The 13,197-nt window shown below is 48.5% G+C and overlaps 2 protein-coding genes across 3 annotated transcripts; one reads left to right on the forward strand and one right to left on the reverse strand.

Annotated features, from left to right (window-relative positions):
• The first annotated feature begins 4,640 nt into the window (after positions 1-4,640).
• LOC100822997 (ELMO domain-containing protein A) lies at positions 4,641-8,849 on the forward strand. 2 transcript variants are annotated; one of them, XM_003577526.4, is made up of 9 exons: positions 4,641-5,080; positions 6,840-6,949; positions 7,051-7,119; positions 7,702-7,817; positions 7,906-7,960; positions 8,045-8,165; positions 8,248-8,295; positions 8,387-8,481; positions 8,556-8,849. In XM_003577526.4, exons 1-9 carry the CDS (start codon positions 4,945-4,947, stop codon positions 8,652-8,654), a joined length of 849 nt encoding a protein of 282 aa, XP_003577574.1. In that variant the 5' UTR covers positions 4,641-4,944; the 3' UTR covers positions 8,655-8,849. The 2 variants fall into 2 exon arrangements, with proteins under 2 accessions (XP_003577574.1, XP_024311070.1); XM_024455302.1 differs by lacking the exon at positions 4,641-5,080 and adding an exon at positions 6,083-6,305.
• Positions 8,799-10,396, reverse strand: LOC100822150 (pentatricopeptide repeat-containing protein At5g56310). The gene has a single exon (XM_003576003.4). The coding sequence runs from the start codon at positions 10,364-10,366 to the stop codon at positions 8,960-8,962; it is 1,407 nt and encodes a 468-aa protein (XP_003576051.1). The 5' UTR covers positions 10,367-10,396; the 3' UTR covers positions 8,799-8,959.
• Between the last annotated feature and the right edge of the window lie 2,801 nt (positions 10,397-13,197).

The raw sequence follows: 13,197 nt of genomic DNA on the forward strand, positions 1-13,197 counted from the left end.
TAATGATGTAACGCAAAAAGGATCCACGCTAATCGTAAAATTGAATATTTACGTGAGGACCAAATAGTGTTGTGCGTTTGGTTTCATATAAGAATTCATAATTTTCAAAGAATGCTAATCGATTATTTTTTTGTAATAAAGGAACCCTAAAGCCAGAAACTCTTTAAACCATAATCGGGTTTCGGTTTAACTGAAATTTAGATAAGCTATACAGAGAGGACTAGAATAGCAGCAATCTATACATCATGTGGGCAAAGATGAAGCTACACGACGAGTCCTATACGAGTCATCTCTGTTGCAATTGGTTCATCTTCAACAAATGAATAATGGTTGGAAAACGATCTCGTTAGACCGATCGATCTGGAGCAAAACATCGGCCGTCTCATTCGTCCGCCACGTGTCCCCATGAATCGATCCGCCAGGCTCCGCTGGTTCTTTTGCAGAATGCGCGGCTGTGGCTCGCTCGCTCGGACGAGAATCGATCAGGCGCCCAGCTGGCTCGGTCACACCCTTTCCAAGCACGCGCGCAGCTGGCTCGGTCGCAGCACGTGTGCATCGCGGGGCTCGCAGCAGCAGGCCGGCACGGCGGCGCGCATCGCATGTTGTACCCTCTCGCGGAACGCTCGCAGCAGCACGCGCACGTATGCACGCAAAGCAGCAGCACGTTGGCAGAGCCGCCGCCCGTCTTCCACATCGCGTCGCCCAAGCTGTCCGAATGATCGCAAAGGAGATTAGTATATTCTGATTGCCACAAACGTTAGCACGGATTTGGACTAGCTCTCCATGCCAATTTTTATGAAACAGAAGGAGTACATTGCAAATGTTGTTTCACCCGGTCGCAGAACCGATAGCCTCCGTTAAAATTTGGTGTTGCGGGATTGATCAGTTCGAGCCCAATTTTAATAAATTCTGAAAATCTCAAAGCCCCATTCATGAAGTGAGATGAGGAAAGTGGGAATGAGAATAGTTTCACCTTGTTTGATTAGAGTGAGTGAGACCAACATATAATGTATGTTGCTTCACACCTATTGAGTAAGTGCTCAAGGGAAATCCCCACGCGTCCTCATCCTCCGCTCGCCTCACCTCGTCACGACACGCGCGCGCGCCGCGTTTCGTGGATCGAGTTCGAGTTCGAGCCATGTCGGGTCGGGTCGGGTCAGGTCGGGGCCGGGCTTCTTATCTTTTTATCACGCACGCGAGATATTTTTGGAATCTGTTACGGGCGCGTGCAGATTTTGTGGAGTCAGTTCAGATTTCCTAAACCGAACCAACCTATACCTGCGTGACTATATATACAGCCGCCCCGTCCCTCCGATCCGTACGCAACACAACCGAGTTAGGGTTTCGCTTGTCTCTCGTTTTTGCGCCGTCGTCGTAGTCTACTTTATCCCGAGCGGCGGCGTGCACCAGCGATCGAGAGAGCAGGTCTCCGGAACCTTTCGCCTTTGCGATCCTGTACGGGAGAGGGCGAATAAGGTTTTTGGGAAGCGCTCCGCGCGACTGCTCGCTTCCCTGCAACCACGGGTCGTCTGCCTCCTCGAACCGGCGGGTGCATGACACGCCGCCGTCTTGTTCATCAACAACTTCGTCAAGCGAACGCAACTGCAACGGCTTCCTCTACACCGCAATAGTACATACACCGTAATTCGATCTACTGTTTAGTTATGATCTGCGAGATTATACTATTGTTGATTATGCTGTTGAATACCTCTAGTATATTCGAGATGCATATGCTAATTGCTACTGTTGTCGTGATCTATATTATGAAATTAATCATTAATTTGTTATTCTCGAAATTGCTTAATTTTCCAACAGCCTCCTCTCACAGCACCGCTGCCACTTGCTCGCACCCCCGCTAGCCTTCCCTCGCAGCATCGCCTGCTCCGGCTCGCTGGCCACCCGCTTGCAGAACCGGTGGTCTTTTCTTGCCGCACCGCCGCCGCCCGCTCGCAGCACCCGCGGCCTTCTCGCGCAGCACCACCGCCTTCCCCTTGAGGCCTTGAAGCACCATCGGCTGCAACTTGCAGCAACGCCTCCACCTGCTCAAAGCACTGGTGGCCTTCCCGCACAGCACCGCCGCCTTCCCCTTAAGGCCTTGAAGCGCCATCGGCTCCAGCTTGCAGCAACGCCTGCACCCGCTCACAGGACCTGTGGCCTTCCCATGCAGCACCACCACTTTCTTCTTGAAGCACCACCGGCCCCGCACGCAGCACCTGTGGCCTTCCCTCGCAGCACCACCGCTTTCCACTTGAATCACCATCGGGCCCTCCTCGCAGCACCACCTGCTCCCGCTCGCAGCATTGGTCGACCGTAGCAACATAAAAGTCTAATATGCAGCATTTTGTCACAATATCAAAATCTAATATGCAGCATCCAAAACTCATCGCAACATCGGTCTCTCGTAACATAAAAATCTCATACGCAACATTGTGTCATAAAATCAAAATTCTCGTAGGTAGGATTTGTTTCGATGTTGCAAATGTTGCATGCTAGATTTTGATGTTGTGATGAGTTTTGAGACCAATGTTGCAACGAGGTTTTGATGTTCTATAAGGGATTTTTGATGTTTTATGGAGGACACTTTTTGTAGGTGTTTTTGCTGTTAAGCTAGGTGAATTTTTTTGGTGTGTTGTGAGTGATTGTTTTGATAGTGCAAATGTATCTTTTTGTTGCTACATAAACTACATCTAAATGTTTCAAACTTTGATTTTTATGCTACATATATATGTTGCGACCATTTTTTGTAGGTGTCTTGTAAGATGACTCTGGATTTATTGCATACATTTTCTTTTGTTACATGGACTTAGCAAAAATGTTGCAAGGTTGTGGTGTCGCCATTCCCATCCGATCACCCATGTGAATCCTTTCCCGCAACTTGGTTGGCCTTGCAACACAGCCTCCTCCTCCTCCTCCTCCTCGTAGCATCGACGCATCCCCTCGCAGCACCGACAGACTGTCCTACAGCACCACCGCCGGCGCACCTTCAACATGGAGTCGCAACACCGCTGCCTCCCCCTTGCAGCATCGACAGCCTGGCCTCGCAACACCGCGGCCTCCCTCTTGTAGCACCAATGACTCCTTGCAGCGCCGCCGTCGTGGCCTCGCAACACCGCCGCCTCCTGCTTGCAGCAGCATCGGCCCTCGCTCGCAGCATCGCCGGCATAGGCGGAGCTACCGCCTGGTCACCCCGGGCAACTGCCCGGACTCCTGGGTTGATCTCCCTTTAGCTTAAAGTAAATATGATGATTAAATTGGCAAATTTTGCGGGCAAACTCTAGTTTAGAACACAAGTCCTACAATTTGCCCGGGCTCTTCTAACCGGCTGGCTCAACACCCACTGCCACCGCACGCAGCATCGCCGTCGTGCGCCCTTCCTCACCGCATTGTCGACGCCCACCCGTGTCGCAGGACCACCGCCTCCGCTCGCATCATCACTGGATCCGTCAGGGGATAACCATCATTTACCTAATCAATATATGAATTTGATGCAACAATAACCATGGCTGCTTTTGAGCACGTGAAGTGCGGAGGGAAGAATATTTCTGCTGGTAGATACGAGTCATACGACATCGGTTTGTATTTGTATTTTCTTTTCTAAATAGCTAGAGCTGGCGCTCCTATAGCATTTTCCAATGCAAAATAAAAATAAAAATCCAATGCAAAGCAAAGCCATGCACTTACCGAGGACAACACGATTACGTGGGGGAGGAATTGTTAGGACGCAACATCGAAACATGCTGCGACACCACATAAAGCAGCACGACAACCGAAGGGGGCCCAAAGGAGCGCGGGATGATCGAGCGGCAGAGCGTGGTCTGATCGGACGCCTAGCACAGCTCATAATGGTTGCACTGATTGAAGAAAGATTTTGCTATATATGATGATTTAGAAAGTGAAAAAATGGTACTAGCTCCGTTTCTAAATATAGACGTTCTAATTTTGTCGTAAGCCACATTTATTAAAAAAACTGCTGCGATGAGTTTTGAGACCATTGTATCAACGATGAGTAATGAGCACTGCCTCAGCGACGCAGCCTGCACAGACACGCTCGCTGCACTGCCAGTAGAGCCGCGCCGTGCAGTGGCCTATGCCTCCCTGCCCTGATATGGTTGCAGCGCTACCCTCCTCGCGGCAATGTCGCATGCCTTTCTTCGATGCTGCTGCCCTGCCCTAACCACTCACCCTTTTTTCGTTATGTTGTGCCGTGCTTGCTATCACTTCCTCTGGAGCCACCGAGGATGGAGAAGAAATGGTTGGTCGGATTTTCCGATATTGCGCATGATGTTTCTAATTGCTACAAGCGTATTGTTTTTTGCAAGGACATTATGTTGCAACGATTTTGGATGCGCGGCGACTGAATTTGTTTTGATGCCGCAAATGCTGCATACAGGATTTTAATGCTGCAATGAGCTTTAGGACCAGTGACATTTTTTTTCAAATAAAAAGGGATACATCAGTCCTGACGAACGCCTAGCGTTCGAAAAAAAAGTCAACGAGACAGTGGTCCACCGTGAGCTGCGCGAAATTAATCACTGAAATTAAGCTATTGGGAGATAGAAACAGATCCCTGAAAAAGTAAATAAGGGAAGTTTAACGAGGTGTTTTAAATCAGGGCGTTACCTGCCCTTATTAGATGGCGACAAGCCACAAGGCGACGTGCTCTTCCCCCGAACGGCGCCACCCCACCCAGCCAGCTACACGACGCCCGGGGCTGCCGCTGCCGCAGTGCCGCCGCCTGCGTGCGTCAGTCGCCCCGCTCCGTCACCACCACGGACCCCCTCTCCCAACTTTCTCCACAATCCACCAGCCCCCTTCCGTCCCCAGCGCTAGGTAGCCACCGCCGCCGCCGCCGCAAGAAAGAGCCTGCAGCGACTAGCCGGCGACGCGTTCTTCCAATCAAGCGTGCCTAGCGAGATCAAGGAGCCGCTTGTTTGGGGCAGGAGAATGGAGGCGGCCCGCCCGGCGGAGACGACGACGCAGCACCACGGCGGGGGGTGCTTGGCCGCCGCCAGAACGTTCATGCCGCCCGCCGGGCCAGTGGCGCGGTGCTCCGGTGGCTCCTCTCTGGCTGGATCCTCTGGTCAGATTCATATCCTCCCTTTGTCTCCTCGCCTATTTCTTTTTCCAATGTGATTTCTCTTGGCTATTTCCTGCATTTTAAAATTCCTCTGCAATGTGTTCCCGAGTATTGAGATGTTTCGATTCACGCTATTTTCTTTCCATTCACTTCACTGCCTCTCTGTTCTTTTGCCATCCATCATGCTTACCTTCCAACGCCTTTGCTATGTATTCTTGTTTTCGTGAATTGTGATGCCACGGTGCAGCACCCAACCGATGTTCATGCTCACAACGAAAGTCAGGATGGCAGTTCCTAAAGAAATCATATTAAAAGCTCGATTTTGTAGTACGAATTGCTTGAGTCTTTTGCTACTATAAAATTTTGTTTCTCAGAGATGTAGGATAATCTCCAGGGATTAATCATGGTTCTTGTCCTCTTCCTTTCTCGGTGGACTGAGCTACCAATGTTATGTTTTTGACACCACATTGTTGACTCGTGTGAGGAAATCGTTGCATAATTTTTTAGGCTTGCCTTGTTCTCGTGATTTCCGTCTTAGAGTTAACAGTTTGCTGATTAATATACTGCTAGTACTTTGTGTTACTTACTACTCAAACTATTCTTCTATTTTCAGTTTAATTTTGATTTCTTCCGTCAAATCTTTGAATGGTCTGTTAATTAATTAATTACCTATATCCATAACATTGTACTTAGTATAGTCCCGTACTAATGCCTATCGACATCTTCGGTTGTGCTTCGGGAACTTTAAAGTTGCCATATTCACCTGTTGTCCTCCTCCACACGCTTTTTCGTGCTAAAGTCAGTACAAAATTTTGGTGCCTTTTTTCGGCTCTTTTGGCTCTTAAGATTCATAAAAGACCAGACCACATCAACCAAGTGTGATTGTACATCCACAACAGATGCTGGACCATTTAGCTCAACAGCAAGGCATGCCAGAAGTTGCTTGTGCTTTGGGACATTGATTTGGTAGGAAATCTGAACCTTGATAGCACCCTTTGACAGTTAGTCAATTAAGATAGTGTTTGGTGAGAAACTATGGAGGCTGGGGCGCTGGGCGAACCTCAGATTAATAGCATTGTCAGGCAGCATCATGTGAGGGGTGGTGTCAGATTGTTAGGCTACAAAAATACTTTTCCCTTGTGTTATCCTATCTTTATTGGTCCATTTGCTTATGAGTATTTAGTCCTCCTTACTCAGCGTGCACTGCTTTCTAACTTCTAAATCACAAGTTCAGTCATCCTCGATTTTTTTTTAGTTTGCCCTTTGTTTTTTATATGCTCCAGCACACATGGTGTCGGTAGATAGTCATATCACCATATGAATATACTGTACATGCCAGATAAATATGCCGCATAGGCCTAGGAGTATACATACCCTCGGTAGGGCCCACATGAGATTCTACAGGGAAACTACATGAGCAATCGTGGCTAGAAAGTAGAAGCCCTAACATATCAGAGTTCCCCTAACTCATCAGGTAGCCCCTCTTGGTAAACACAATTGTATTATGTGAACCGAGATAATAAAAGCAGGACAGGAGTAGGGCTATTACCCAATCCTCAAGGGGCCGATCCTGGATAAATTGGTGTGTTGAACCCTGTGGTACCCTTGCTGTTGCGAGAAACATTTTATCCGTCGACACATGGCAATACCAGACATGCAATGCATATATCGGTGATTTTGCATCAAAGGGTTACAAAAATTCTTTCTTTTGGTTCGTCTGATGTTCTTTGTTTATTGATGGCATGTGTCTCTCATTATGAAGATGAGGCGTCATGTGGCTCACCTAAATGGATAGAGAAAGGCCTCTCTTGTGTATGCATCAAAAGAAGAGGGGCATACGAGCGAATATGCATGAACCTTACACCACTGCAGGTTGGAGCAGAACTTTGCAAAGTATTGTCAGACGATGAGGTAGTATTTAGCTGAATAAGATCTAAATCAGTTAACTATTTTCATTGGCGGGTCATTTACAGGAACAGAGGCTTCAGAGGTTGAGGCACCGCATGAAGGTCTATTTTGATCCATCTAGGCGAAATCATCAGGTAACAATACCTGTTAATAGTGTTCTGAAATACGTGCCTATGGAAGACTGAATTTCGTAAAATAATTGCTCCATAAAGATGTACTCCCTCCGATCCATAATACTAAATCAGCGTCACTTATTATGGATCGGAGGGAGTATTGACTATTTTTCTTCACTCTTCTGATCTTGTAGAGCATCTTATAAGCCATCCGATAAATATCAAACAGAATGACTGAATGACCTTTTTTATCCAGTAAACTATGTAGTTAAGAAAAATAGATATCTCGACATATTTTTGGATAGTCGCTCGCTAATAATTTTCAATTGCATTCCTAAGTATTTAATGTAGGGTTGAACGGAATGTTACTACTGACTTCATTAATCTGAAATGCACTTAAAGCGCATTTTATCATATTTGTGCGTATCATCTTAACAATTTCTCAGTTATTTGAGTTCATGACACAATACAATTTTTTCAATGGGAGAAATTGGCTGCAACGATCTCTAAATTTGTGGCTTTCAGCACAAGATACAGAAAATTTGAGAACTGGATAGTTATATTATCTCCTGAATTCTAACAAGTATCTACTTGTGACAATAGGAAGCCTTGAGAGCTCTTTGGTACGCAACATATCCTGATCAAGAATTGCAAGGTTTGATTTCTGAACAGTGGAAAGATATGGGCTGGCAAGGAAGAGACCCGTCAACTGACTTCAGGTACGCATCACTACTCTAAACTTAAAGATTGCCTGAGTTACTTGAAAATTATTGAGCTGTGCTATGAAATTAAGCAGCATTGTTACAGAGGTGCAGGATTCATATCTCTAGAGAATCTTCTATTCTTTGCAAAGACATTCTCTGTAAGCAATATATCCCCATTGCTCTTTTCATTATGTAAAAATAATCCAATGACAAACAGTGACCATCTTGCATTATCTCTGAAGGCTTCATTTCAGAGGCTACTAAAGAAACAATCTGGCAATCGGGCCACTTGGGAGTACCCTTTTGCTGTTGCTGGTGTAAATATCACATTCATGATCATGCAGATGCTGGATCTCCAGTCCAGTAAGCAGCCACCTGAACTTGCCAACCTGTTGAATTTGTAATCTGCAATTTTACTAACTAGACAGTAAAAAATTGGTTGCAGCTAAGCCAAGAACGTTTGTCCGAGCTGTTTTTATCCAAATGCTCTCAGGTAGGACCTGTGCGGTAAATATAATAGTTCCCATTCATTGAAATGAATCATCAGTTTCCAACAGATTCTCCATGCTTCCTTTTTGTCCCAGAGGATGAATGGGCATTTGATCTGCTGTACTGTGTTGCATTCCTTGTGATGGACAAGCAGTGGCTAGAGAAGAACGCCTCCTACATGGACTTCAATGTACATCTCATCATTTTATCCATAAATGGTCAGTCACATGTTTCAATCGCTCATATGACTACTGCCATTCTCAGGAGATACTAAAGTCGACACGAACACAGCTGGAGAGGGAGCTTCTGCTGGAAGATGTGATGCGTATTGAAGATATGCCATCATACGGACTGCTTTGTTAGCAGCCATATGTGTGGGAGTTGATGACTGAGATCATGGTTCATGTGCATATAGGTCCTCCCTCTGATTTCTGGGAGGGAATTTTCGTCATGACTTGCTGTAATACTCAATTTGGTCCCATTGTAAACAACTCATATGTGTCTCACTAAAATGAATTAGTATTCCCTAAAAAATGAATTAGTATTGGTAACACCTGATGTCAAAGTTGATTGAGTTCATAAAGTTGATAAATTGCTAGCAGCCGTTTTGTTCATGAACAACAAGTCACTTGCTGATCAGCACTGAGCTTTCAGGAAACCCTCTCATCTCATCCGTCACCGTAGCCACCAACAGCGCTCGAGCCAGGGATCTTTGACAACAGTGCACCCTTCATCACCTTCCTCAGCCTGTCCACGTCCTGCCACCTCCCAGCATCTGCATATATGTTGGATAGTACCACATACACGCCATGGTTTTCAGGGTCCAGTTTCAGTATCTCTAACGCGGTCCGTAGTGCAATGTCAATGTTGCCATGGTTCCTGCAGGCTGTAAGAAGAGCCCCCCAGATCATGGTGTCCGCCTCGCAAGTCATCCCACGTATCATCTCCTCTGCCTCCACTAGGAGTCCACTACGGCCGAGGAGGTCGACCATGCACCCATAGTGTTGGATGCTCGGAGTCAGCCCAAAGTCTTTCATAGATCTAAACGCTTTGCGGGCCTCGTCAATCATCCCTGAGAGGCAGTATGCGGACAGAACCCCAACAAAAGTGGTTGCATTCGGGGGCACGCCCTCCTGGAGCATCTGCTGGAACATTACGAGTGCATACTTGCCATGCCCATGGTGCGCCAACCCTGAGATCAGGGCGTTCCATGTCGCTGTACGCCGCTCCGGCATTCCCTTGAACACCGTCACTGCCTCCTCGATAGCTGCGTTCTTCGCATACATGTCAACCAATGCCGTGCTAAGGATCACCCCGACAGGTGCCTCCACCCCCCTCATCTCAATGATATTGTGCACGCGCCGCCCTATCACAAGCCCACCTGACTCCGACCGTGCACATGCCGACAGCACCGATGCTAAAACCACGTCACCAGGCTCGAACCCCTCGTTAATCATCTCACCAAACGCACCCATGGCATCCTCATAACACCCGTTCAGCGTGTACCCGGACACCATTGTGGTATACACCACTGTGCTTCGCTCCGGCAATCCATCGAACACCTTCCGCGCGACCCCAATGAGGCCTGCTACAGAGTATGCCCGGACGAGGCCGTTAGCGACATAGGTGTCAAGATGGAGCCCGTGCTTCACAACGAGTGCATGGATCTGCTGGGATACGGGGAGAGCGAGGCGGGCGGAGGCCTTGAGGAGGAACGGGAAGGTGTGCCTGCCAGGGGAGTAGGAGGAGCTGCCGGAGCGGCGGTGGAGGGAGAAGAAGGGGAACGCGGAGGCAGGGTCGGGGGATGAGGCGAGGGCGCGGAGGGTGGTGTTGAGCATGAAGGAGTTGGGGGCGTAGGGGAGGGAGGAGAGGAAGCGGAGGACGGCGGCGGGAGGGGAGAGGTTGGCGTAGGCGTTGAGGAGGCGGGAGGCCGCGAAGGCGTCGTCGGCGAGGCGGCCGGAGACGAGCATGGCCGCGTGGACGAGGGCGAGCCCCCGGAGAGTGGAGCAGCGGTCGGCGAGGAGGGAGAGGCTCATGTGCCGCCTGCCGGCGCCGGGGAGAGGTGGCGCGGGCATTTAGGCGGCTGCCAAGTCCGTGACGCAGTTTACCGATTCAGTCTTTCGAGTTTCGATGTTGAAGATGTGGTCAAGTCATGAAAATCCTACGGCGGAGATGAAAGGCAGTTTTACCCCGTAACAATCCGGCGGCCCCGGTCGGTTTTCAGTTTTTCACCTCTCAGACAGCCGCGGCTTGTGGAGAAAAAGTTTAATCTACTCCTGGCTTCTTTGATTCTAAACTAGCACAGTGCCCGTGCGTTGTCACGGATTGTTAAACAACGTTCTACAGCTACAAAGAGATCATGAAACCATCGTGCTACTCCAGCTAATTAGTAGAAAAGAGAAACAGTACCGATCCGGAGGCTCGCGGGGGCTACAGGAGGCACGGGAGGCAGAGCAGCATCGGATTTGGCGGCACGCATGCGGATTTGAGGTTGGGCTCAGCATCTCACGCGCGTCAGGAAGGACGAAGCGATTTTTTTCTTTCGAACTCGTGGTTCGGTGGGCCGGACAGACCGATCCCCCCAATTGGGTTGGGCCCAGGCCGAAGCCCAAATCGTGTGACATACGACGACCGACGAAGGAAATACTATCCCTTTATTATTAGGTGTAGAATTCTTGTCGTTGTTTTAGTTGTAGGAGTAGTGATTGGCACCAACCATCCCATCGTGATCATCTTCTGATGAGATCCAGTCCTCGACCAGAGAAGATTTGCCCCTGGGGGCTAGGACTACAGTGACATGGCGGGTTGCACCGTCACTCGGGACTCCACCGATGGTGTGCCACAGGTTTAGAGACTGGGCGATAAGGCTCTGTGAATTCCATTGACTCCTGGATCCAAGTGAGAGTGTTGGTGAAGATGTTGGGACCTAGTGTGTAGCCAAATCACGAGATGAAGATCACCGAGGTGGTCGGCAATGAATTCAATCCTCTAGTCGGGGCCAGGCCTCCTTTGTTGAAGCTGATGGCCATACTGGCGACAGAGCTTGGCAAGACAGGGGCCATCGGGATCCTATATTGGATTTAGCACCCTACCTGGCATGCCAATTGTCACTGTTTGTTACCAACAATATTTGATTCCGGGTAGTGCACGGCAGTGGATCACTGATGATAACACCGGTGACAAGAATTTAGAATGGTTCAAGCCCTCGGATCGAGATAATACCCTACTCATGTGTGTTCGTGGTTGTATTAATCTTGCCTCAAAGTGCTCAAGCGATACGGGAGACAGATCTCCTGAGGTCGCTTTGATCTATGTCTAAAAGATAAATCTAGGGAAAGTTGTTCCTCTAGAAAGCTATGGGAAAAAGGCTTCTCCTAGAATCTCCCGTCACCCGACTATTTAGGGATTGGTATGGGACTGGAAGAGGGATAGAGAACATGTTGTAGATTGGTTTTGGGCATTTTTAGGAAACATTGACGGTTTTTAGGGATTAGTAATGTATTTAGGAAACCTACTAGAGATGCTCTTAAACTCATACTCTTTCCTGAGTTACATGAGTCCTAAAACACGATCTAACTACATATCTCGTTCACTTGGACGAGGACCTATTTGGGGACTCGGTCGAGCAGAGCCACAAACACGTCACTCGACATCAACCAGCAAGCAACCGAAGACTCAGCAGCAACACCATGAAGGATTCGGGTGCTCCTGATGATGTCATGAGATTCGGGCAGGGCTATGCCGGTCCAACTCGGCCCAACGAACAAAGGATAGGAAACATTCTACGAGGTGTACGACCTCTGCCCGGGTTCCCACAATGACTTGGAGTAGGAACCAAGGAAGCTCCCTGATTTTCGGGGGGCATCCTAGTCTTTTAGCATATGTAATCTTTTCCATGTAACCAATTGGGAACCTATAATCCTAACCCCGCTGTACTATATAAGCTGGGTGACGGAAAACTCCGAAGAACAAGTTATCTTTACACACATAGATCAAAGCGACCTCGAGAGGTCAGCCCTCTCGTATCGCTCGAGCACCTTGAGGCAAAATCAATATGACCACCAAACACAAGAGTAGGGGTATTACATGGATCCTGAGGATTGAATCTGTCTAAATCTTTGTCTCTTGTGCTACCGTCAGAGATCCATAACCGTACACCAACCAGGAACAAATACGGTCGGTATCAAACAACGACAAAAGAATTGGCCTCTTTATAAGTAGCAGAGATATTTATGAAACTAGATGATGCCTGCCGTGTTGTTGCGGAACCGTGTTAAGGTAAATGCATAAATATATGCTGCTTAAAATAAACTTAAATTAATGTGAAAAAATGTAAAATTGTTCTTGTTTTACATTTAAAAACAAAACAATAAAACCTAAGAAATAAAGCAAAAAGGCCTAATTGAAGCCACATTGAGCATTGAGGGCTTGAGGCCCAGGCCCAGCTGAAGCCCTCGTCAGGAAAATTGACGTCTCTCCATGGCCCCGCAGCTGGATCAAGGAAAACCCTAGCCGCCAGACCACTCGCCCCCGTCCGGCGCGGCGGCTTCACCGTCCTCCTTCTACTCGTCCGTCTCACGGCGGCACACCTCTGCAAGACCCGCAAGGTTAGCTTCACCCCCGCAGCTGTTACAAACCCAGGTCGCTCCCCTCCTTGGCCAAACATCTCATTCTCATCTACTCAGGACAAACCCTTTCCCGTCGTGATGAGGAGCTCCACGACTCTCATGGCGCTGCTGCTGCTCCTGTTGCTGGTGGTGGTGTGGCCGGCGGCGGCGGCGGACATCCAAATTCCTTACAGGGAAAGGAGCGAGGAGGAGACTCGGCGGGTCTTCGTGGAGTGGAAGGCCAAGGTAGGGAGGACCTACAGCTCGATCGGCGAGGAGGAGTGCCATTACGCGACGTT

The sequence above is a fragment of the Brachypodium distachyon genome, chromosome 4 (genome assembly GCF_000005505.3).
Source record: "Brachypodium distachyon strain Bd21 chromosome 4, Brachypodium_distachyon_v3.0, whole genome shotgun sequence".
NCBI classification, from domain to species: Eukaryota; Viridiplantae; Streptophyta; class Magnoliopsida; order Poales; family Poaceae; genus Brachypodium; species Brachypodium distachyon.

Excerpts from the sequence above, each read along its gene's own strand:
- LOC100822997 (XM_003577526.4), top strand. The coding sequence starts at position 4,945 with ATGGAGGCGGCCCGCCCGGCGGAGACGACGACGCAGCACCACGGCGGG. Across the intron at positions 5,081-6,839 it reads CTCTCTGGCTGGATCCTCTG|ATGAGGCGTCATGTGGCTCA; the intron begins GTCAGATTCATA and ends CTCATTATGAAG. Across the intron at positions 6,950-7,050 it reads TGAACCTTACACCACTGCAG|GAACAGAGGCTTCAGAGGTT; the intron begins GTTGGAGCAGAA and ends GGTCATTTACAG.
- LOC100822150 (XM_003576003.4), bottom strand. The coding sequence starts at position 10,366 with ATGCCCGCGCCACCTCTCCCCGGCGCCGGCAGGCGGCACATGAGCCTC.